The sequence below is a fragment of the Lepidochelys olivacea genome (genome assembly GCF_965140295.1).
Source record: "Lepidochelys olivacea isolate rLepOli2 genome assembly, chromosome: 9".
Classification (NCBI taxonomy): Eukaryota; Metazoa; Chordata; order Testudines; family Cheloniidae; genus Lepidochelys; species Lepidochelys olivacea.
This window is the reverse complement of record NC_140419.1, coordinates 49,578,715-49,604,462: the sequence shown is the minus strand read 5'-3', so window position 1 is coordinate 49,604,462 and position 25,748 is coordinate 49,578,715. Positions and strand designations below refer to the sequence as shown.

The following is a 25,748-nucleotide window of genomic DNA, read 5'->3' as shown; positions in this document are numbered from 1 at the left end:
ACCCAATTACTCCCTTCCTCTCCCAACCTGGCCTCCTCAGACCTGATACAGCAGATGCACTGGGACTGGGAAGAAGTAATGGGATACCTGGAAAAAGCAAGAGCAGACTATAAATGGAATGCAGACCAGCACCCCATAACAAGGCCCCACCTACTCAGTGGGACAAAAGGTATGGTTCTCTACAGGGCATCTCTGCACCGACAGACCTGCTTGCAAGCTGGACTTTCGATGCCTTGGTCCTTTCAAGATCCTGCAGCAGGTTAATGCAGTCACCTTTGAACTACTGCTACCCTGCTCTCTGAAGATTCAGCTGGTGTTTCATGTATCACTTTTGAAACTCTACATAGAAAATCCTTTGCCCCGCAGGAGCTGGCCACCTACTCCCCCAGTACAGGGACACAAGGAATACAGGGTGTGATGGAGTGGTGCGTCTCTCCTGGGTGGGGGAGGGGTTGTCCCCGCTGGCCATGGGCTCCGGACGCGCAGGCGGACGTAGCCCATGGCGGTGTGCTGGGGAGGGTGGTTTGTCCTGTCTGGGGGTGGTCTGGTGTGCCTTGGGATGGGGCAATGATGTGCTCTGCGGGAGCACTGTACCCAATGGGCAGCTGTTGAGGGCGGGGGGGCATGCAATGGAGGTGTGCTCTGGGGGGGGTGACTGTGTCTCAATGTTGTAGCGGTGGCAGCATGCGCTGCGGTGGGAGCGCGTACCCTGTACCGCTGTGTGCGGGCGGGGCTGTGCCTTGCGGCGGGGGGCGGGGCGCTCCCCAGGGCTTTGCCGCAGCCGCTCGGGAACACGGGACCGCCCCGCCGCCGGCGGGCCCCGCCCCGGGCACAGTCCAGGCCGCCGGCGGTGAGGATGGCGCAGCAGTGCGAGCGTGGGGCGGCGGCCGTGGCGATGATCCGCCTGAACAACCCGCCGCTCAACGCGCTGAGGTAACGGCCGGGGCTCCCCGTCACACTGGGGGAGCCTGGCAGCAGCTCCCGGGGTGAGGGGCGCGCTGCAGCGCCGGGAAGGGCAGCGGGGCACCCCTTGTTTCGTGCTGAGCCTGTGCGGTGGTGGGCAGAGCCAGTATCTCCGCTCGCCCGTGCACCTCGCCTGGGGCTGGGCTGGGCTCCAGCACCTCCCTCCGCACAGCTCCCTCCGCAGCAGGGACAGGCCGGGGTTCGGCGGCCGAGCCCCGGTAGCGCGGTGTGCCGGGTGTGCCCCGGTCGGACACGCACAGCCGGTGCGTTCATGGGCCTGCAGAGATACCGTGGCCCTGACCCTGACCCTGTACTCTGGCCCTGGCTTAACAGAACCCTGGCACTGGAAGGGAATTTGGCAGTGTTGCAGAATTAGCTGGTGGTTTGTCTAAACATTAACCTGCTTACTTTATAATCAATTGACTTTTACTGCATTTACTTAAAAAGACAAAAGTTCCTTGTGTGGGCACTGTAGTGGGAAGAGAGCCTGAGATATACGCCCGTGTATCAGAGGCCTGGTATTAGGCAGGCCCTGCTCACAGAATCTGGCAAAACAGTGCTGATATTGCAGAAATACACATTCCTAAAAAGTACTAAGCATAGAGTACTCACACAAACACATCCCCATATCAAGGATGGTACAAAAACATTCCCCAAGGATAACAGGAACACACTGAGCTCTCTTAAAAGAAAAGGTCAGGATAACAGTACTGTACGCAATAAAGATGTTTTAGTTGAACCAACATGTACAAGGTGATGGGTGATAACTAGCCATGTCGGGGCAGTAACTATGTCAGAGGCAGTACGTAACTTGTTTGTATCAGGTTATAAAGATGTATCTTGGAGGGAATATCTTTGTCTGGGGGGGAGGGGGGGAATGGAAAGTCTCACCATTCACTGAGCTGCCTCCATTGTCATGGGCATATATGTCTTATGTGGGCGGCGGGTGAACCGCTGGCTCGGGGAGGCTAGACCCCTCCCTGCTCCTTCTGCCCAAGCCTCCACTCCTTCTGTGCCAGTCAACAGAGCCCAGAGGTCCCCCTACCACTGCAGCTACTGGCTGCACCCCTGCCACAGTGCCGAGAGGCCGGGCAGCATAGCCCCAGCCCCGGAGTGCCAGGAGGCCAGGCAGCTCAGCCCCAGCCCTAGCCCTCCCAGCCCTGGGAGGCCGGGCAGCGCAGCCCTGGTGCCAGCCCCATCTGTGGCCATGGCACACAGGAAGAGTTGCCTGCAGAACGGGAAGCAGGAGGGGAAGTGGGGGCGAGGCCACACGTGGCTGTTTGGGTAGGCTCAGCCTCCTCCAGCCTATGATACCTGCCTCCCTTGATGTCTTAGTATCCTCATAGAGTCTGACAGGTGCTATTACCGTGCTTTGTTGACAATAAACCAGGCCTGGTGCCTTCGTACCTTAATGGATCTTGTGATCATTGGGCAGTTCGCTTGAGGTCTACCATGCTGGCTGTCTGCACAGAGCTGGGGCAGCATGCAGGCAGAACACACACACACATACCGCCAAATATCTAACCACAGGTACTGTAATCCTCCATGAAATTAACTCAAATGTGTACAGTCCTTCACCATTTTGATAAAAAGAAACAGGAGCACACATCAGGGGTGCTGGAACAAATTTTTATAGTGGGGGTGCTGAGAACCATTGAAACAAACTGTAAACCCTGTATATGATGGAAACCACTTCAAGTCAGGAGGTGCTGCAGCACCCCTAGTTCCAGCACCCATGGCACACATACTTTTTGGAGTCTCTGTAAAGCAGGAGGGAGCCCAACCTGGCTTAAAGAAGCACAAGAACTTGAGCATCACCATCAACTAAGTTTTTCTCTGAGATTTTCAAAGGGAAGTTTCAGTTTTCTTTGTTAGGGATGAAAATAAATGTGTTTCATATCCACAATACCACCACCCACTTTTAAAATGGATAATATTCTGGAAATTAAACATGTTTAGGACTTTGAAGGAATTTAAGAAGGTCTACTTTTTCAGATTCTAATTTTGATGTCCAACTTTTTTTTTGATTCCCTTAATCTGCAAATATTTTTGTTGAAACACAAATCTGTTGCTTAATGTAGATCTAAACTGATCTTGTGCATATATTAGTTTAAAATAAAATTATTACTATGGTTACCATATTAATGAGTGCTGTTGGGAGGGCACTCTTTGTGGTGCCTGTGGCTTTGGAACTTGTTCCCCTTCCTTGGTTCAAAACAGCCCAAACTTGATGGCCTGTGGGGCACACTATAAAGCCCATCTCTTTTCCTGAGTGCCTGTAAAGGTTGTTGAGTCATCAGTGTTAAATGATTGGAAAAGGATGATTGTTTCAACTTTTGACTGTGGGTTTGTTGGTTGGAGCGATTATATGGGATGGAATTGGTGCAATTTAGTAAAAAATTAAGGGAATTATTGATCTATATTTTATGTCAAAGGGGCCTAGAGCTTTTCTGTACTGGGTAAAAGTGCAGGTTGTCGTAAGGGTACAATTTGTAAAGCTGAAAATGGATGAGAACTTAATTGGGTGGTAACAGACTGTGAATCCTTATGATGATTCAACCAGATGATATTCTAAACAAGAAGAACCCTTAACCATGCTTGTAGCTGTTTCCTTTGCCTCATATTGACTCAGGTTTTCTAGGCTTCAGAGTGACAGATAAATATTTGGAATATATATATAATAAGATTCCAAGATTGTCAGAGAAGTCTACAGAGGAAACATTCTCTCTCAAATAAATAAATCAGTTTTAGAGGTGAGTACGAGAAAGAAATGTAACTAGTCAGAGGCTTGGAAGGCAGTGCATTCGGCAGAAGCAGGGCTCCCCAAGGCCCAATTTTGCAGCTCCCGCATACCAACAAACTCCCGCAGAAGTCAGTAGAAGTTGCTCAGATGCAGCACTTCCCCTCACTGGTCTGGTTCTGTAGCTGCTGCTGCTTTCCTATGAGTTCAGGGGAAGTGTTCGTAGCCTCTTAAAATGTAAAAGGCATCGTGGGAGAGGCACCTGGGCTTTGCTGGAGAGAGGGCTCTGTAACTGTTTTCTTCCGAAATATCAGAGGCTCTTCCCTTATGCAGAGCTCAGGAACTTTGCAGGAGAACAGAGACTCCACCCTGCAGCAGAACGGAGAAGGACAGATGACTTTTCCACAGTGTCTTTTAAATATCAGATGTCTGAGTGCAACTTTCTCTTTCAGCTCAGGAATCCTAGACTCCCCTTGTCTGTGCAGCTCAGGAACTTTTCAGCAAAGGGGACTTTTTCTCTTTGCTGAGCTTTAAGAGAAGAGCTGGTCAGAAAAAAGAAATTCCTGCAAAATACTTTACAGGTTGTTTTTTTGGGGGGGGTGGGATTTGTCCTGAATTAGGATGAGACACGAAAAAAGCAAATTATTTTGCTGGAAACAAATTAATGGAAAATTTCGTTTTGGGAGAACCAAAACGGATTTTTCCAGCTGCCCGCCTGGCAGGCTCTTGTCCATTTTACTTAATTGACAAGAGCCTTCCTGCCTGGCTGCCTGAGAGCCAGAGAGCTGGCATGCTCAGCCTCTCGCCTTCCTTCCAACCCTGAAGCCACAGGAGCTGAGTACCCCAGCTCTGTGCCTGTCCAACTCCGTAGAGCTAGGCAAGGAGGCTTAGTGGCCTGGCTCTGTGCCTTTTTGGCCCCAGAGCCTCGGCAGGTGTCTGTCAATTTCATTTTCTGCCTGCAGCAGGGAGCTGTCATTTTAATTGACCCCCCATGGAAAAAAAATTCCATTTTGCAAAAAAGGGGTATTTCTTTGTCAGAAAATCATCCTGGCAAAAATTGGAGCCAACTCTTCTTATCCACAAGAGAATAGCTCTCCAACTGATACTGGGATACCGTAGACAGTGTTCACATTTGAAAAGGGATGTTGATAAAATGGAGACAGTGCAGAAAAGAGCTACAGAAATTATCTGAGCACTGGAGAAAATGCCTTACAGTGACACTGAAAGAGCTCAATCTGTTTATCAGAAAGAAGATTGAGCAGTGACTTGATAACCGTCTGTAGGTACTGTGATGGGTTCGGTTACAGAGACCCCCTTGGGACTGTCACCTGACATGCTGGAATTACCTCTGAGCCTGTTTCCTGCCAGCTTAGGACTCCGGAACCCTGCCTTGTTGAACCAGACACGCTAGCCTGCTGCAACACAGACTCAGGTCTGGTCCACACCCCCAAAGCCGCAGACTTTAACCAAAAACTGCTTAGCAGGTCACCTATCTCCAACACCCAGATACCCAGTTCTCAATGGGATCCAAACCCCAAATAAATCAGTTTTACTCTGTATAAAGCTTATACAGGGTAAACTCATAAATTGTCCACCCTCTATAACACTGATAGAGAGATATGCACAGCTGTTTGCTCCATAAGGTATTAATCACTTACTCTGGGTTCATTAATAAATAAAAGTGATTTTATTAAGTATAAAAAGTAGGATTTAAGTAATAACAGACAGAACAAAGTAAGTCACCAAGCAAAATAAAGCAAAAACACGCAAGTCTAAGCCTAATACATAAAAAAACTGATTACAGGTAATATCTCACCCTCAGAGATGTTCCAATAAGCTTTTTTCACAGACTAGACTTCTTCCTAGTCTGGGACCAATCCTTTCCCCGGTACAGTTCTTGTTAGTTCCAGCAGACATCGTAGGTGGAAACTAAAGGTCTTCTCATGACTGGCAGCCTCCTCTGTCATGCTCCACCCCTTTTTATAGCTTTGGCCCAAGGCAGGAATCTTGTGTGTCTCTGGGTCTCCACCCCTCCTTCTAAATGGAAAAGTACCAGGTTTAAGATGGATTCCAGTATCAGGTGACCTGTTCACATGTCCTGTGAGACCCCAGCCACCATTCTTTTAGGGCTGGCCCTCACGTACCCAAGAAGGTTTGCAGGTAAATAAACCATCTACAATCAATTGTCCTAGTCCAGAGGTGGGCAAACTTTTTGGCCCAAGGGCCACATCTGGGTGGGGAAATTGCATGCAGGGCCATGAATGTAGGGCTGGGGCAGGGGTTGGGGTGCAGGAAGGAGTGGAGTGTGCCGGAAGGGGCTCAGGGCAGGGGGTTGGGGTGCAGGAAGGGGGTTGGGGTGCAGGAATGGTGTGGGAGGGGGCTCGGGGAGGGGATTGGGGCACAGAAGTGTGCTCGGTGCTTCAGGGGACTCAGGGGTTTGGGGTGCAGGGTGCAGGAGGGGTTCACAGTGCGGGCTCTGGCCTGGCACCACTTACCTGGAGCTGCTCCAGGGTGTCAGCAGCACGCAGCAGGGCTAAGGCGGGCTCCCTGCCTGCCCTGGCCCCATGCTGCTCCCAGAAGCGGCCGGCACCACATCCCTGCGGCCCCTGGGGTGGGGGTGCGGGTGCAGAGGGTTCCGCACGCTGCCCTCGGCTGCAGGTACTGCCGCCCCTCCCCCACAGCTCCCATTGGCTGCAGTTCCTGGCCAGTGGGAGCTGTGGGGTGGGGGCAGGGGCAGTGCCTGCAGGCAAGGGCATCGCATGGAGCCCCCTCCCCCCCTTCAGGGGCCGCAGGGACGTGGTGCCAGCTGCTTCCTGGAGCGCTGCAGGGCCCGCAACGCCACGGGGGTGGCAGTCCCACGGACTGAATCCAAAGCCCTGATGGGCCTAGTTTGCCCACCCCTGTCCTAGTCAATGGGAGCCATCATGATTCTAAACCACCATTAATGGCCCACACTTGCATAATTACAATAGGATCTCAGAGTTATACTTTATATTTCTAGCTTCAGATACAAGAATGTTACATGCATACAAATAGGAGGAATATATTCAGTAGGTATAACCCTTGTAATGATACCTTACAAGAGACTTTTTGCATAAAGCATGTTCCAGTTACATCATATTTATACTCATAAGCATATTTCCCTAAAATATATAGAGTACAACATCATAGATACCTTCTCAGGGAGAAAATACAAGGTACTAAAGGGCTCTTTAATCTCGTAGAGAAAGACAGAACAAGAACCAATGGCTGGAAGCTGAAGCTTGACAAATTCAAACTGGAAATAAGGCACCCTTTTTTAATAGTGAGGATGATTAACCACTGGAACAAACTACCCCAGGAAGTGGTGGATTCTCCACCTCTTGATATCTTCAAATCAAGACTGGTTGTCTTTGGGGAAGATATGCATGAGCAAAGCACAAGTCATTGGGCTTGGTTGGATACCAGCATGAAATGTGATATACAGGAGCTAAGCTAGATTATTCTTATTTGTATTACCATAGTGCATAGGAGCTTATGTCATCTAATAGTCCTTTGTGGTCTTAAATTATGCATCTGTGAATCCACCAGTGCACCTCCTTAGATACACAGTCGTGCAAGATATGCAGCAAAGTTGTTGCACATCTTAGTAGATTCACTGGAGGACAGCTAAACTTTTGCACACCTTCCATTCTTCCCTTTCTGTGTATGTTAAGTAGTTTGCAGAAGGGAAACCCTTCTTCTATGAACCTCCTAAAGTCTGAGCAGAGGAGTGCCTATCTTGTGAACGCTAAGTGTTTGACAGCGGAGTCGGCTCTAGGTTTTTTGCCGCCTCAAGCAAAAAATTTGCTGCCCCAAGCTCCGAGAGTGCAACTGCCCAAGCAAAAAAAAAAAAGGGTGGCCGGAACGCCGTCCCTGGCATTGTGCCTCCCCAAGCACGTGATTGCTTTGCTGGTGCCTAGAGCCGGTCCTGTTTGACAGAGAAAAATTTTGTTCTTGGCACTTTTTTTGTTTGTTTTTTTAAGAGGAAGCCTAGTTAACCTTCAGGGCTTCTTATGTTCTTTTTTAAAAAAAAGCTTAACTAACTTAGTTGAAATTGCTACTCGAAATAATATAAAATACAGGACAAGATCATTACAATTAAGAAAACCCTATGTATAAAAGGAGTAGGAATCGCATGTTAAGGTCATCTTCATAAGTATTTTCTTACCTTACAGGGCATACATTTAGTTAACAGTAGTGAAGTGAAAATTCACCATATACGTTCCAATATGTCTACAGTAAGTCAACCGCATGCACCCTTATGAACTCTCTGAATGTCTTTCTCATTATAAGAAAAGGAGTACTTGTGGCACCTTAGCGACTAACCAATTTATTAGAGCATAAGCTTTCGTGAGCTACAGCTCACTTCATCAGCTCACGAAAGCTTATGCTCTAATAAATTGGTTAGTCTCTAAGGTGCCACAAGTACTCCTTTTCTTTTTGTGAATACAGACTAACACGGCTGTTACTCTGAAATTTCTCATTATATAAACTTTGCACAAATACATGCATATCTTAGCTAGGCATATCTTGAAAGGGTTAAAGTTGTAGGAATGTGTACAGTGAATTTTCACACCATTGTTAACTGAATGGATATACTGTCATGGTAATGAAATACATGTGTAAATATAACTGGCCACTTCTATTCCTTTTATGCTCATTTTTCAACTCTGATATTTTTCAACTCTTGTGTATTATTATTATTACTTCTTATAGGAATCTTCATGGTAAGTTATGTTTTTTGGAAGCGCATTCTAATAAGGATGCATGTTACTAACTTTGTATACATTGGGCCTGCAGCATCTGTCATGGGAGCAAGTGAATTGTCTGGACCTGACAAGAGTGAGAGGCTAGTGTAGTTAGGTGCTCCTCTTGGCCTTTGTCCTGCTTTCAGTAAAAATTGTTTTTCTTGCTAGAATTCTTAAAAAACAAAAAAACATGATCCCATTTATGAAAGCTACAAGCTGAGTAAGGGGAAAGGAAATTTTATGTACTAGCAGAGTGTCAGTTATTCCCTGGGAAAAATCAGTTCTGTGTTAGGCTGTGATAGGAAAGACAGGGAATGGAGGGTAGAATTGCCCCTTGGTATCAGCCTCAAGTGACTGATTTCCTTAGGCTTGACAGAAGGAGTAACCTGTGACACACACTTTTTTCCATAAAACCCCACAAATCTCTCCCCAGTGCAAATTAACTCCTGGTTTACCACACTTCTGAGCACACTCAGCATGTTATAACTGCTGATCATATCCAAAAACTTTTTAATGTGTATTCATCCCATAGAAGATGAAATGGCTGAATTAGAAAGGTTTGATATCCAGATACATATGCTTTGAAAAGAACCTTTAGTGAGTCATCTAGTCTGTTTCCCTGCATCATGGCAAAATTGGTTTTATTATCTTATCTGATTTCAGCATTCAGAGCCATCAGCAATGTAGTCCTTTGTTAATTACTGATGATCATACATATAGTACTGTAGCGATGTCAAGACTCACTGGTGCAGCGCCTCTTGCTGGTCGTCTTGGGAATTAGCTTTTTCTAGCCTTTGGCACACCCTCTGCAGGCCTGTGTCTTGCCTGCCATTGGCCCCGTGTTCCTCCCAAACCCCAGTGCCCCTTATCCTGGGTTTCTGCCCTCTGCAGTACCCCTACTCTTGGTCTCCCCTCCTAGGGGAACCCCCAACCCTCTAAACCAACCTTGCTTCAGTGACTACTGCCAGTCATCATCTAGCCTCTGCTCACTGGGGCAGACTGCAGTGTAATGGCCACTCATCATTGACAAGGGGTTAGGACCTGCTGCCCTTGCCTATCTCTGGGCTGCCCCTCTGCAGCCCCAGTACCTTTTGGCCTTAAACAAGGCCTGCAGCCTGGGGTTTTACAAGGCTGGAGCTCCCCAGCTCCCTCTGCCCTTCCCCAGCACTGCTCCACCTCAGGTACCTTGCTCCCAGGCAGCTAGCCCTTCCCACTCCAGGACTAGAGTGAGATTCCTACAGCTCCTGGCCCTCAGCCCTCTTATAGGGCCAGCTGTGGCTGCTTCCCCCAGTCAGCCTAGCTTTTCCCAGCCACAGCCCTCTCCAGAGCTGCTTTTACTATTGGCTCTCCAGGGAAGCCCTCTCCCAGGGCTGTTTTAACCCCTTCAGTGCAGGAGCGGGGTGACCACCCTGCTACAAGTATGGTATCATAGATGGTGTGATGGATGCTTGGAGGGCCAGGTGGTGGAGAACACCTGACTTGCAGCCCCTTGTTCTCTGTCAGGGTAGTAGAGGTGGCTGTTCCTGACACTAAGCCAGGAATTTTCAGTTCTCCACCTCAACTTGGGCCTTGTCCCTTAAGGGGATATGATAGGAGGACCCAGGCCCTCCCACTCCATGTCCCTGTGGGAAGCAATACCAACATCAGTTATTGGGGGTGGACCACATCCACCCTGACTGAATTGGCCTTGTCAGCACTGGTTCTCCAAGGTAACTCCCTTCTCTTCATGTGCCAGTATATTTATGCCTGTATCTGTAATTTTCACTCCATGCACCTGAAGAAGTGGAGTTTTTTACCCACGAAAGCTTATGACCAAATAAATCTGTTAGTCTTTAAGGTGCCACCGGACTCCTTGTTGTTTTTGTGGATACAGACTAATACGGCTACCCTTCTAATACTTAACACCAGCAGGTTTTTCCCAGCAGCAAGTCTAAATCCACTGCCCTGGGCTACTTCCCATTTATATGTCCCTTCAGTTTGGAGCCTGGCTACATGGGCGAGAGACGGGGTGGAGTTGAGATTATTAATAATCTTGTTTATCACAGTATTGCATAGGGACACACTGAGAACAGGGCCCACTTATGCTAGGCACTGTACAGATAGTAGCAGACACTTCCTGCCCCAGAGCACTAACACCCCAAAGAGACACTCAAGGCAGAATGTATAATGTGATAGCTACAGGTGTCATGAGAGTTACACAATTTTTTTATTTTTTGGGAGTGGGGTTTTGATGGGAAGAGATTGTCTGAATGGAAAGACCAAGGAAGGGGAGGAGACATTGAAGGTCAGGGGGCATGTGTGCAGTGGGGTTGAGATGAGGAGACTGTGAAGGAGGGTTTGCCGCAAACAGCCAAGCAGGACAGAGAGAAAGCCCCATCAAAACTGTCCAAAATATTGATGTCATTACCAGCATCCACAGGCCCCTGCTTAAGCTGGTCTTGCTGGCTTCAGTCTCTGGCTGTCTTCTCCCTTCACAGTAGCAGGCGCATTAGTCTGTATTCGCAAAAAGAAAAGGAGTACTTGAGGCACCTTAGAGACTAACCAATTTATTTGAGCATAAGCTTTCGTGAGCTACAATGAAGTGATGCTACGATGAAGTGAGCTGTAGCTCACGAAAGCTTATGCTCAAATAAATTGGTTAGTCTCTAAGGTGCCACTAGTACTCCTTTTCTTTTTTCTCCCTTCGGTTTCTTTACCCAAGCCCAGGTGGTTGCAGGGTTAGATATCGCATGTGCCTCCAGAGGGCCCCCAGGTTGCAGTCCTGATTGACAGGCTCAATGGCAGCATTGTTGTTGATTTATTTTAGCTCTGCAGTTGTTCAGGCTTTAGAGCAAGGAGTGAAGAAAGCGGATGCAGATCCTGCTGTGAAAGCTGTTGTGATTTGTGGGACAAATGGGACATTCAGTGCAGGTAAGATTCTCTCTTTATTTAGTATACACACACATATTGAGTCAATAATTATTCCAACCTCCTATGAGAATTTTTCCACAGTAATTACAAGGATCATGGTGCACGATTCTGTGGTCCTTCAGAGTAGCTGCATGATCTGTAGTCTCACTATACTTGTGTTATTCTAGCACAGGGGTTCTCAAACTGAGGGTCGGGATCCCTCAGGGGGTCGCGAGGTTATTACATGGGGGGGTTGCGAGCTGTCAGCCTCCACCTTAAACCCCGCTTTGCATCCAGCATTTATAATGGTTTTAATTTATAAGGGGGGTTGCACTCAGAGGCTTGCTATGTGAAAGGGGTCACCAGTACAAAAGTTTGAGAACTACTGTTCTAGCAGTAACAGTCAACAATGACCAGATGTGTCTTTAATATAGTGTTTTTCATAGATAGACCAAATTAGGCATACAGTGGCCTGTGATTGCAGGGGTAACTCTCATCATGATATGAGATCAACTCAGGGAAGCACTCCCTGCAGAGGGCTAATTAGGTGTAGCCCCATCAAGATGACCTGCAAAGAGAAACTATTAACTCATCATATCGTAGTGTTGCCACCTGCCCTGAAATGGAAAGGGCTGTTTTACAGAGCTGCAAATCGAGACTGTTCAAGTTCTGACATTGATTGGCATTGAGAGCCCCTGATGGTTCCAGGAGTTGGGCTGAGGACAGATCCAGGGCCAGAACTGAGAGCTGCTGTATGCTGAAGGTGGGGTGTGGCAGGACAGCCCCACCTTCTCCCTGATGCATGGCTGCCATGTTATTTTATGCCATGTGGCTTTATGTCTGTGTACAGACCTGAAGCTATCCCCGAAACTCTCAGGCTGTGGTAGAAGTGTCTAGTGGTGGCAGCTGCTGTAGTAGGGGTCTCTCCCCAGATGAGCCACCACTGAGTCTCCCCAAGAGGTGGGGAAGGAGCAGACCCCACACACTGGGGGCCTGTGGGGAGCGAGAACCCAGTGGGGAAGTAGGTGGCTGGCTCCCTTACATGTTCACTTCCAGAGGGTGTAACCTGTGGGATGTTCGTAGAGAGGGTAATATTGCTCTTCAGCTGTGAGCTGGACTGCATACTGTCAGCCTGACCTCCTCTTTAACTAAACATTTTTGGGAATTTCAGTGCTAACTCCACAATGATGGTGGAGTTAGTTGTGCCTTATCTATCCCTAAGGTTTTATGACTAGGCCCAGAGAGAGGATTGAGATCAGGGTTCTCCCCAAGGTGTCCTCTGTGCTAATGAGTGGGTTTTATTATCTTTACTGCTTTCTTCACCACATCCAACCTATTTCACACATCTGTGCATTGTGGCTGCTTTCCTTCAAGTTCAGGATTGAATAGGAGTCCATAGTCTGTCAGCATTAATGCTTAATTGTCTGGAAGGAAGGGCATGCTAAGCAATGACAAGCACTTCCTGCCCTGCAGATGTTTCATGGTCTTGTTAAGCTCCTCTGTGTTTCCTCAGGTGCTGACATTCGAGGGTTTTCCTCCGTTCAGGCAGGAGACAGGCCCAGTCTGACATCAGTAATTGATCTAATAGAGAGAAGTGAAAAGCCTGTGGTGGCTGCCATTGAAGGCATGGCATTGGGTGGAGGACTGGAGGTGGCATTGGGCTGTCACTACAGGATTGCACATGCACAGGTAACATGCTGTTAACTATCGAGAGTCCAACAAAGGGCAACAAATGTATTAGAAGGGTATGTCCTCCTACACAAGGTCCTACACAGTGTAAAGTGCTTAGAGCTGCTCTAAATGCAAGGGGAAATGGAAGGATCTGGACAGGGAGCCCAGGGGAACCCGAGGCTGAATTAATAAGAGTGCTATTGCATGGCTTTCCTGGGAGCAGAAGAAAGGCTAGAGGAAAGAGCTCATAACCAAATGCCTCATTTGCATGCTGAGGATCCCACTTAAGAGCTTCACCCCCAGCTCCTCCCATTCTCTACACTGCCCTTGGCAATAGGGAAGCAGGTGCACAGGAAGAGTGAGACCTAGGCCTGCTCTGCACTACAAAGTTAAGTCAACTTAAGTCACCTTGTGTCAACCGATTTGTGTATCTGATTACAAGCAAATTTGTCTCCAGCCAACGTAAGCACTCTGTTACGATGACATAGTAAAACCACCTCCCTGAATGGCATAGAGCCACAGTCAACCTACTGAGGTGGATGCACTGCATGACATGGGTCCATCCTAACAATCCTCCAGCAGCTGTCCCATTATGCCCCATTCCTTGCAACAGTGTCTGCTCTGGTCACAGTTGCAAACTCCACTGCCCAGGGGTCACAGGGACCAGAAGCCACCCCAGCCCTTATAAAGCTACCCACATATATCTGAAATGCCTTTTCCTGATTGCCCACCTCATGAGCACACCTAAGAACTCTCTCTTGTTGCGTGCAACTGCCCAACCAACCATGCTGGCTGCACACGCTAGACCTGCTCCTGTCTGGAGCAGACAGGAGATACTGGATCTCCTGGGACTGTGGGGAGAAGAGACTGTGCAAGCACAGCTATGGAGCAGCTGTAGAAATGTGAACATCTGCAAAAATATTTGCACTGGGGAATCAGGCAAAGGGGTACAACAGGGATCAGCAGCAGTGCCAAAGCGAAGGAATTGCACCAGACGTACCTCAGAGCCAAGGAGACCAACTATCGATTTCGTGCTGTGCTGCAAACCTGCCACTCTGACAACTGGCTGCATGCCATACTTCATAGAGATCCCATCAGCACTCCGCAGACCGCCATGGTGGAGGAAGAGCAGTTGAGGTGGGGCGGGTGGAGATACAGTGGAAGGATCCAACCATGCCATGAGCCAGGACCTGTTCATGACTCCACCACAGTCTAGCCAGTCCCACCAGCTGAGCATGGACAAGCCCAATGAAGGGGAAGGAACCCCTGGTAAGTTTGTGCATGCATCATTTCTTACGGTGTTTAAATCTAAAGATGGCACCCAACCCATACCCAAGTTCACAAGACACAAGTATCAACTTTTCAATTTTACGTGTACAAGAACAGGTAGAGGTACAACAAACAGAGGTTGAGTTGGTATTTGCTTTCATTCCCCTGTTGGATTAGGCAGGAGGCATCATGCGAAGCAGTTTGTTTATGTACGCTGCATCCTCCTAGGAAATCTTGATGAAACTTTCATGGAGATACTCTGTGATCCTCTCCCGAAGGTTTCTAGGGATGGCTGCCCTATTTCTTCCTCAATGGTGGGACACTTTCCCATGCCACTCTGTGATGAGTTTGGCTGGCACCACTGCAGTAAACAGGCTAGTGGCATACAGACCTGGGCAGCTGTGAGACACAAGTAGCAGCTGTGCTTTCTGTGCCTTTGTGACCCTCAGGAGAGAGATATCAGCTAAAACCATCATGACCGGTAAAAAAAATTCTCCTAATACTCAGTATCATTGCCCTGTGCTTGTACCCACTGAAATAGGCACCGACATTTTATTGTTTCATGAAACCAAAATTCCTTCCACCCCTCTCCCCTCACCACTGGTGGGCCATACCCACTATGGCTGGGGCTGGAGAGCGGTACTGTGCACAGGTGTCCCAAAGCTGACATGTCAATAAGCATGTCTTTTTAAAAGTTTTTATGGGAATTAGTTTCAACCCCCCCACGCCACCCCCTGTCCTTATCTTCCACTTTTTGTTGTGACCATAAATCCAATGACACATCTGTCTTGTTTTTATCAGCAGCTTCTGCCTTTGCAACCTTTGCCCCCTCCACACCCTGAGAACGCCTGACTTTGATGAGGGGGAGACGGAAGAGGACTAGGCAGGACATGTTACCGGTCCCAAATGCTGCAGACCCTAGTTGACCTACAGATCCAAAAGTCACGGACTCCCCACCCTTTGCAGTCCTTAGAGAACTCGATGCTAGCAGCTCCCTACACCCCCCAACATACCATGTGGCATCACAGACTGCATCCCTGCCCCTACCATTTCTTGTCTAGGGACAGCAAGGAAAACCACAGCTTTACATCCACTGGCCTGTGAGAACCACAGTTGGTATATGTGTAGCCACAAGGGACTACATTTGTGCACTGAAATGGACAGGTATGTTTGCTGCTTTTCCAATTTTAAAGTTCCATGCTGTTAGTCTGTGTTAAAAGTTTGTATTGCATTGCCTGTTGTGTTTTGCTCATTGTCTTTCTGCACTGTTTTTTCTACTCAATAAATATCTATATTTTTTTAAACAAAACTATCTTTATCTGTTCACAACACATATTGCAGAATGTGAAATGGTACTCAAAGCATACAGTACTTGTAAATGTACAGCACCACAGAACTCCTGATTTCAGTAAAACACACAGTAATAGTTATAAATGTACAGCAAGCACTAGACATTTCTTAGTAGCATCCAAAGCTGCAGGCCCAGAGATCACTCCAGCACAGAACACTACTGTGAGTGACCATTAAAGTGCTCTTTCAAAGCCTTCCTCAACCATATAGCTCCACACTGAACTCTTGTAATGGCCATTGTGTCTGACTGTTCAAAGTCTGCTCACAGCTGCTCCACCTCCACCCTGGCAGCAGCTTTTCCCCTTTTGGCTCACAGATATTATGCAGGACACCAGAGGCCACTATGTGAATCAACACTGTCAGCATCCCTTCAGTCTACCAAAAGCACATGCAACTGTTGTTCTGCACCTGCTGAGCTGGTAGTTGAATCTTTCCTTGGTGCTGTCGAGGTAGCAGGTGTCTGGGTTCAAGAGCTAGAGAAGCAAGGAGTAGGCTGGGTCTCCAAGAATCACTATTGGTATTTCAACATCACTAATAGTAATTCGCTGGTCAGGAAAGAATGTCCCTGCTTGCAGCTTTCCGAACCATCCTGTGTGCTTAACGATGCGAGTATCATGCATCTTCTCTGACCAGCCCACATTGATATCAGTGAAGCATCCCCAATGATCCATAAATGCTTCCATAACTATAGAAAAGTAGCCCTTTCTGTTGATATATTCTGTATTAAGGAGGGCTGGTGCCAAAATAGCGATGTGTGTTCAATCTATCATACCATTTCAGTTCAGGAATCCCAAACCTGCAAATCCATCCATGATGTCCTGCGCACGTTGCCCAGAATCACAGTTCTGCATATCAGGAGATGGTTAATGACCCTACACACTTGCATGACAATGGCCCCCGCTATGAATTTTCCAACTCTAAAATGATTTCCCACTGTCCAGTAGTAATCCAGCATTGTAAGCTTCCATAGTGTGATAGCCACTTGTTTCTCAACTGTCAATGCAGCTCACATTGTGGTGTCCATACACTGGAGGGCTGCGGTGAGCTCAGCACACGAATCCAGAAACTTGGCCTTTCACAATCAAAAGTTCTGCAGCCACTGCTTATCATCCCAAACCTGCATTATGATGCAATCTCACCAGCCAGTGCTTGTTTCTCAGGCCGAGAAGCAGCACTCCACCACCTGCAGCTGCTCTGTGAATGCCACCAAAAGCCTTGAATTGTTTTTCACTATGTCCCTCAGCAAACTATCCTCCAAGAAGAAAAGGAGTACTTGTGGCACCTTAGAGACTAACCAATTTATTTGAGCATGAGCTTTCGTGAGCTACAGCTCACTTCTCCGATGAAGTGAGCTGTAGCTCACGAAAGCTCATGCTCAAATAAATTGGTTAGTCTCTAAGGTGCCACAAGTACTCCTTTTCTTTTTGCGAATACAGACTAACACGGCTGTTACTCTGAAACCTATCCTCCAAGAAATTGTCATGTCCCCCATTGTTGCAGTACTTCCTATGGATTTGCAAATACACGAGAATCGTGTGTCCTGTATTTCCAGCGTTCGTGAGAATAGCACAGAGGTCTGCAAGCTCCAGGCTTCTGTCAGAGATGATGGACAGCGAAAAGAGCCACGTGGGTTTATGGAAATAAAAAAAACACAATCATTTTAGCATATGGATGGCATTATGGGATGGAGAAAGGTGCGTGCTGGGAACTTGACTCCTAGTTCCCAGAGATCCCTAGGTGAGTCATTTCTATCCCACAACACATTGCAAAAAGTTCCCAGAAGGCGCTGCACTGGAGGATGGCATGTGGCACACTGGGATACCTACCTATGATGGAGCCATGCTTCATCCCATACACAATCTCACAGATCATATTCTACATGTACCTACACATTGAAAACAAAAGGCCACTCAGATTTTTCATGCACACATGTAGAAAACTAATGGAATATTGAAAGCCTGAATTTCCATTCAGCTGATGAATGTATGAGTGCCAATAGCGCCCAGCAAAAAACAGCACTTTTAAACCTGCATAAGTCATCAAACCATCACAGGTGTTCACCAAGTTACTGAAGGCAGATTTGTGACCTAAGTTTATATCCTGACCAAATTTCAAGTTTCTACCACTCTGTTGTGGCATTAGAGTTGTTTTGAAAGTTTACAAATATAGGCAGAGTAGGTGGCCACATCTCTAGTTAATATTGCTAAATACTGTCCATTATAATCACCTACTTTTAGTTGCTTATAATTTGCTAAACTTTAACCATGTGAAAAGTGGTTTGATTTCTTTTAAGTTTCAACAAACTGTTCTCAAGAATTAGGTTGGGGGGATATAGGCAGTTTTGCCAATGTTGAACTTTTTTTCAGTGATTTCTTTGAAAGAGCTCTAGTGTATCCCTACTTTTGAAGTAGAAACCTGAAACTTAGCAGGTGATGTTGGTGGTGTCGGGGGGGTATCTTTTGCTTTTCCCATTAAAATGTATCCAGATCTAGCACAGTTATAAATTGCTGAAAAACACAATTTGCACCTTTCTGGGACTCCGCAGAGCAGTTTGTTAGAAGGAATGGGGTGCGACTGTGATTCTGCTGTACTTGCATCTTCTGTATGTAGTATATAATTATTGCTTTCTTTAATTAGACCTTCTGTTTACCTTCATTCGGCTCTAGGCCTGGGTAGGTCTTCCAGAGGTCACCCTTGGGATACTTCCAGGTGCTGGAGGAACCCAGAGACTCCCCAGACTGATTGGGGTCCCAGCTGCACTTGACCTAATCACCACAGGTAAATTTCTGTGGCTTTGTTTAGAATAGGATGGAAAGATGTGACACGGGATCATTTTAGCTAGCTCAATCTACTGAACATCTTCAAAAACTCTAGTCAGACAATGCAAATTGTATTTTAACACATGATAATCTGGTTGAGTCAAAACAATTTGCCTTGTCTTAACTTAAGTTTTTGAAGATGTTAGACTGAGCTAGCTAACAGATTAACCTTTAAATCCTGGTTTAGACAAAGCCAGAATGTTAGAATAAACTCTGTATATATGTGTGAATGCTCAGACACGACGTGTGCAGACACTCCCAAGGCATATTTATGTGTGACATTAGGCCCTGGTCTACACTATGAGTTTAGGTTGAATTTAGCGGCATTAGATCGATTTAACCCTGCACCCGTCCACACGATGAAGCCATTTTTATCGACTTAAAGGGCTCTTAAAATCGATTTCTGTACTTCTCCCTGACGAGATTAGAGCTGAAATTGACATCACCGGCTCAAATTTGGGGTAGTGTGGACGCAATTCGACAGTATTGGCCTCCAGGAGCTATCCCAGAGTACTTCATTGTGACCACTCTGGACAGCACTTTCAACTCAGATGCACTAGCCAGGTACACAGAAAAAGCACCGGGAACTTTTGAATTTCATTTCCTGTTTGGCCAGCATGGCAAGCTCATCAGCACAGGTGACCATGCAGTCCCAGAATCGCAAAAGAGCTCCAGCATGGACCGAACGGGAGGTACTGGATCTGATCGCTGTATGGGGAGAAGAATCCATGCTATCAGAACTCCGTTCCAAAAGACGAAATGCCAAAATATTTGAAAAAATTTCCAAGGGCATGATGGACAGAGGCTATAACAGGGACACGCAGCAGTGCCGCATGAAAATTAAGGAGCTCAGGCAAACCTACCAAAAAACCAAAGAGGCAAACTGCCGTTCTGGGTCACAGCCCCAGACATGCCATTTCTATGATGAGCTGCATGCAATTCTAAGGGGTGCCGCTACCATTACCCCACAACTGTCCGTGGACACCTGCAAGGGGGGAGTCTCACGCAACAGTCATGAGGATTTTGGAGATGAGGAGGAGGAGGATAGTGCACAACAGGCAAGCGGAGAAACCGTTCTCCCTGACAGCCAGGAACTGTTTATCACCCTGGAGCCAATACCCTCCCAACCCTCCTAAGGTGGGCTCCCGGACCATGAAGCCGGAGAAGGCACCTCTGGTGAGTGTACCTTTGTAAATATAATACATGGTTTAAAAGCAAGCGTGTTTAATGATTAATTTGCCCTGAAGACTTGGGATGCATTCGCGGCCAGTACAGCTACTGGAAAAGTCTGTTAACCTCTCTGGGGATGGAGTGGAAATCCTCCAAGGACATTATTAAGAGGACATTCAGAGGTGGCTGTTGTTGCTGGGCTGTTTGCCTGTGGCTGAAAAGAAATCATCCCCGCGGATGGCACGGGGGGGGCCGTTCATGCTGAGCTGTTCGCGTTTGGCTGGCAGGGACCTTGCCTGCTACTAGTCATATGGTGGGAGGAGGGATGAAGCGATCATCCCAGAGAAATGGGTAGTGGGAGGAGCGGGGGGGGGATTTGGGTTTGTGCTGCACGTTAACCCAAAAACTGCAGCCCCTTCTTTTAAACTGCCAACCCAACGGGTGCTTGGTACGGGAAAGGAGGGCGCTGCTGTTTGAAACCATTCCTATATGTTATGAAGGTTGAAGAAGCTGAAAGACTGTGGCTTACCATGGCTGCCTGCAAGCCGAATTCTGTTGCCCGGCCCCGCGTGTGTGATCTCTCACACCAAACCGGCAGGCCCCCAATATAAGAGGTAAAATGCGACCTTGTACCGAAAGCACCTGTAGTATGTAATGTTAACAGCTTGGTTCACCGTGAAAGAGTCTACGCATTGTTCTCTAAAACGTGTCTCTTTAAATACTACTCTCCCTTTTTTTCCTCCCGCAGCTGCAAATGTTTCAAGGCTCCACCTATCATCTTCGTCTCAGAAGCTAGTGCAAATAAGGCGGCGAAAAAAATGCACTCGCGATGAAATGTTCTCTGAGCTCATGCAGTCCTCCTGCACTAAAAAAGCTCAGCAGAATGCTTGGAGGCAAACAATGGCAGAGTCCAGGAAAGCAGAAAATGAACGTGAGGACAGGAGGGATGAGCAAGATGAGAGGTTGCGTGAGCAAGAGAAGAGGTGGTGGCAGCATGATGAGAGGAGGAAGGATGCAATGCTGAGGCTACTGGGGGATCAAACTGATATGCTCAGGCATCTGATGGAACAGCAGGAAAGGCAGCAGGAGCACAGACTGCCACTGCAGCCCCTGTGTAACCTCCCACCCTCCACCCCAAGTTTCATAGCCTCCTCACCCAGATGCCCAAGAACGCGGGGGGGAGGAGCTCCGGGCACCCAACCACTCCACCCCAGAGGACTGCCCAAGCAACAGAAGGCTGGCATTCAATAAGTTTTGAAGTGCAGTGTGGCCTTGTCCTTCCCTCCTCCCCTCATCCACCACCTCACCCGGTGCTTCCCTCCTCCCGCACCCATCCCAGGCTACCTTGGCAGTTATCCCCCTATTTGTGTGATGAATTAATAAAGAATGCATGATTTTGAAACAACAATGATTTTCTTGCCTCTGCAAGCGGTGATCGAGGGGGGAGGGCGGTTGGCTTACTGGGAAGTAGAGTGAACCAAGGGGGCGGATTTTCATCAAGAAGAAACAAACAGAACTGTCACACCATAGCCTGGCCAGTCATGAAACTGGTTTTCAAAGCTTCTCTGATGTGCAGCGCGCCCTGCTGTGCTAATCGCCCTGGTGTCTGGCTGCACGTAATCAGCGGCCAGGCGACTTGTCTCAACCTCCCACCCCACCATAAACGTCTCCCCCTTACTCTCACAGAGATCATGAAGCACACAGCAAGCAGCAATAACAATGGGAATATTGGTTTCGCTGAGGTCTAACCGAGTCAGTAAACTGCACCAGCGTGCTTTTAAACGTCAAAATGCACATTCTACCACCATTCTGCATTTGCTCAGCCTATAGTTGAACAGCTCCTGACTACTGTCCAGGGTGCCTGTGTATGGCTTCATGAGCCATGGCATTAAGGGGTAGGCTGCGTCCCCAAGGATAACTATAGGCATTTCAACATCCTCAACAGTTATTTTCTGGTCTGGAAAGTAAGTCTCTTGCTGCAGCTGTTCAGATAGACCAGAGTTCCTGAAGATGCAAGCATCATATACCTTTCCCAGCCGACCCACATTGATGTCGGTGAAACGTCCCTTGTGATCCACCAGTACTTGCAGCACCATTGAAAAGTACCCCTTGCAGTTTACGTACTGGCTGCCAACGTGGTCCGGTCCCAAGATAGAGATATGCGTTCCGTCTATCGCCCCACCACAGTTAGGGAATCCTATTGCAGCAAAGCCATCCACTATGACCTGCACATTTCCCAGAGTCACTACCCTTGATAGCAGCAGCTCAGTGATTCCGTTGGCTACTTGGATTTCAGCAGCCCCCACAGTAGATTTGTCCACTCCAAATTGATTCCCAACTGACCAGTAGCTGTCTGGCATTGCAAACTTCCAGAGGGTTATCGCCACTCGCTTGTGAACTGTGAGGGCTGCTCTCATCTTGGTATTCTTGCACTTCAGGGCAGGGGAAAGCAAGTCACAAAGTTCCATGAAAGTGCCCTTACGCATGTGAGAGTTTCGCAGCCACTGGGAATCATCCCAGACCTGCAACACTCTGCAGTCCCATCAGACTGTGCTTGTTTCCCAGACCCAGAATCGGCATTCCATGGCATGAGGCTGCCCCATTGCCACCAGGATGTCCAAATTGCCGGGGCCTGTACTTTTGAGAGAAATCTGTGTCCATGTCCCCATCACTCTTGTCATCGCACTTCCGTCACCTGCCTTTGCAGGTTCTGGTTCTGAACATACTGCAGGATAATGCACGAGGTGTTTACAATGCCCATAACTGCTGCGGTGATCTGAGCGGGCTCCAGGCTTGCTGTGATATGGTGTCTGCAAGAGAGCAGAGTTGCAGCGGAAGCGGTGGCTGACGACGGATGCCATGAGAATAGATATTTATAGAGAGCGATGAGAGGACCTGCGAGGTGGATTAATGAGAGCAGGAGAGCAGAGTTGCAGCGGAAGCGGTGGATAACGACTGTTAGCACCGCGCACATTTCCCGAGGAAGAGCACACGTACCCGGGAGCCCATGACAGACAACATGTCTCAATAGCGAATTTTTCCAATAGCAGCAGAGCAGAGTTGCAGCGGAAGCAGTGGATGACGATGGTTAGCAGTCCTACTGCACCGTCTGCTGAAAACAATATGGCGTCCGCACGGAAAAAAGGTGCGAAACTGTCACCTGCTGTTGCTTTCACGAAGGGAGGGGCGATTGACGACAGATACCCAAAACCACCCACGACAATGTTTTTGCCCCATCAGGCATTGGGAGCTTAACCCAGAATTCCAATGGGCGGCGGAGACTGTGGGAACTGTGGGATAGCTATCCACAGTGCACCGCTCTGTAAGTCAACGCTAGCCGCGGTAATGAGGACGCACTCCGCCGACTTAATACGCTTAGTGTGGACATACGCAATCGACTGTATAAAATTGACTTCTATAATATCGACCTAATTTTGTAGTGTAGACATACCCTAGATGGTACATTCATGTGTGCATGCATTCATACCTATGCATCTCTTGCAGAATGGAATTAGCTGTGGTCTAACTGGGGGACAAAAGGAATGGCTTTGTAATCTCTATCTAGATATTTATTACCATTTTCTTTCTTGTAAGACGGAGTTGCCATTTTGTCTGTACACATTAGATTACGGAAACCTTTAGGTTTCAGAGTAACAGCTGTGACAACAGTGGGACATTTTAAATGAAAAGGGGTTTTGCTCCTCAGTACTCTGCTGTGCTGAGAGAGCACAACTGGGGAAATACAAGGTGTATAACCACACTTCAAAGTTAATTAGAATAGGAGAAAACTGACAGAACAGGATGTACCCGGCCTTCAGTTTTTACTGCTAGCTTCCCTTTGTTTTTTCCCATTCTGTGTTATCTCAGCACACCTGCTTTTGCCATTCCAGAGCAAAGCCAATTAATGATTTAGTTAGCAGTGCATGTTCCTGTCTGGTGTGACTAATGCATCCCAACTGGGAACATATCTCAGGCCAGTCAAATACAGAAGTTTTATCAAATGGAATTTAATGAAATCTCTGACAGCAGGAAGCTGAAGCCACCTTATTTCTTCATTATAGGGAAACGTGTGCTGGCTGTTGAAGCGCTGAAGCTGGGCATCATTGATGAAATCGTGGAAGAAAACACAATTAATGCAGCAATCCACTTGGCAAACAAAGTGTCAGGTAAGGGAGGAAGTGTAATAATGACAAGGAGCCCATTGGTGAGGAGCAGCTCAGCCTAGTCAGGTTAGCGGGCCAGAAGGAGAACAGCTGAGGCTAACCAGAAGGCCTGCTGTGAAAAGAGCACCCTTGCTCTTTTCCAAACACTGTTTCGATCTCCTGCCTCTTTGCTGGGTTTTGAATTCCACAGAAAACAAGCTTTAAATAGAGAGCAATTATTTTTCTGAAGTATGACTGAAAAACTCAAAAATACTGGTGAGCCTCAAGGCTCTCAACAAATTCAGATGAGGCAGAGAGATGGGGACAAATACAGTTAAAGCAACAAAGATTCCCTATGGCTCATGCATGCTAAACATACACCCTTCCACACCCCCGAGGAACAGCACTGCTTCCACCCCAGGTGGTTTTCTGGGTTTATAAGAGGACTGAGCACACTTTCCAAATACAGTACATTCTTGGACAGCCAGGCTTGTTGGTGCTGTGCACAGCTCGGCTGCACAATCAATACTGGCTGCACTAAAAGAACTTTCGGTAATGGCAAATCCTCAGCCAGGCATAATGACCCAGTACATCTGTCTCTAAATGCCCATTTCTCCATTTCTTTAGCCATCAGCTGTTCTTACTTTGCCATTGTCTAAGAAGAGGCTGAGTTGTGAAGAGGGGAGATACACCGGAAATGGCAATCCTATGAAGAGGTCATTTAGAACTTAAAGGTCACTAGGCCAAATTTACTGACACAGGAAATGTTTTCACCACTGTCCTGCTTTGGTGCATATTCTGGGAAGAGCATCCAAGTGAAAATGAGATAGGATCAGAAGAGGATGAAATGGGAAAGAACAAATTAAAAATTACTTAGACAAATTAGATGTCTTCAAGTCACCAGGGCCTGATGAAATGCATCCTTAAGGAGCTGACTGAGGAGATATCTGAGCCATTAGCAATTATCTTTGAAAAATCATGGAAGATGAGAGAGATTCCAGAAGATTGGAAAAGGAAAAATATAGTGCCAATCTATAAAAAGGGAAATAAGGACAACCTAGGGAATTACAGACGAATCAGCTTAACTTCTGTACCCAGGAAGATAATGGAGCAAATAATTAAGCAATCAGTTTGCAAACATCTAGAAGATAATAAGGTGTTAAGTAACAGCATGGATTTGTCAAGAACAAATTGTGTCAAACCAATCTGATAGCTTTCTTTAACGGGGTAACAAGCCTTGTGGATAGAGAGGAAGCAATAGACGTGGTATATCTTGACTTTAGTAAAGCTTTTGATACTGTCTTGCATGACCTTCTCATAAACAAACTAGGGAAATGCAACCTAGATGGAGCTACTATAAGATGGATGCAAAACTGGTTGGAAAACCATTCCCAGAGAGTAGTTAACAGTGGTTCACAGTCATGCTGGAAGGCCATAACGAATGGGGTCTCACAGGGATCGGTTCGGGGTCTGGTTCTGTTCAATATCTTCATCAATGATTTAGATAATGACATAGAAAGTACACTTATAACATTTGTGGATGACACCAAGCTGGGAGGGGTTGCAAGTGCTTTGGAGGATAGGATTAAAATTCAAAATGATCTGGACGAACTGGAGAAATGGTCTGAAGTAAATAGGATGAAATTCAATAAGGATAAATGCAAAGTACTCCATTTAGGAAGGAACGATCAGTTGCACACGTACAAAGTGGGAAATGACTGCATAGGAAGAAGTCCTGTAGAAAGGGATCTGGGGATCATAGTGGATCACAAGCTAAATATGAGTCAACAGTGTAACGCTGTTGCAAAAAAAAGCGAATATCATTCTGGGATGTATTAGCAGGAGCTTTCTAAGCAAGACAAGAGAAGTAATTCTTCCGCTCTACTCCACGCTGATTAGGCCTCAACTGGAGTATTGTCCAGTTCTGGGCACCACATTTCAGGAAGGATGTGGACAAATTGGAGAA

At 47.2% G+C, this 25,748-nt stretch overlaps 1 protein-coding gene and 1 long non-coding RNA gene across 2 annotated transcripts in view; both read left to right on the top strand.

Moving 5' to 3' along the window:
- Positions 1-654: 654 nt before the first annotated feature.
- EHHADH (enoyl-CoA hydratase and 3-hydroxyacyl CoA dehydrogenase) overlaps positions 655-25,748 on the top strand; it is a 49,292-nt gene continuing 24,198 nt past the window's right edge. Inside the window, exons 1-5 of the mRNA XM_084639333.1 lie at positions 655-933; positions 11,279-11,382; positions 12,875-13,050; positions 18,318-18,429; positions 23,702-23,806. Coding sequence (XP_084495459.1) covers positions 857-933; positions 11,279-11,382; positions 12,875-13,050; positions 18,318-18,429; positions 23,702-23,806 — 574 coding nt within the window. The 5' untranslated portion in view covers positions 655-856. The remainder of the gene's footprint in view (positions 934-11,278; positions 11,383-12,874; positions 13,051-18,317; positions 18,430-23,701; positions 23,807-25,748) is intronic.
- Positions 18,440-21,024, top strand: LOC311526379. Its single transcript, XR_014712997.1, has 3 exons — positions 18,440-19,646; positions 20,141-20,254; positions 20,389-21,024. It is a non-coding gene; the product is annotated as an uncharacterized lncRNA (long non-coding RNA).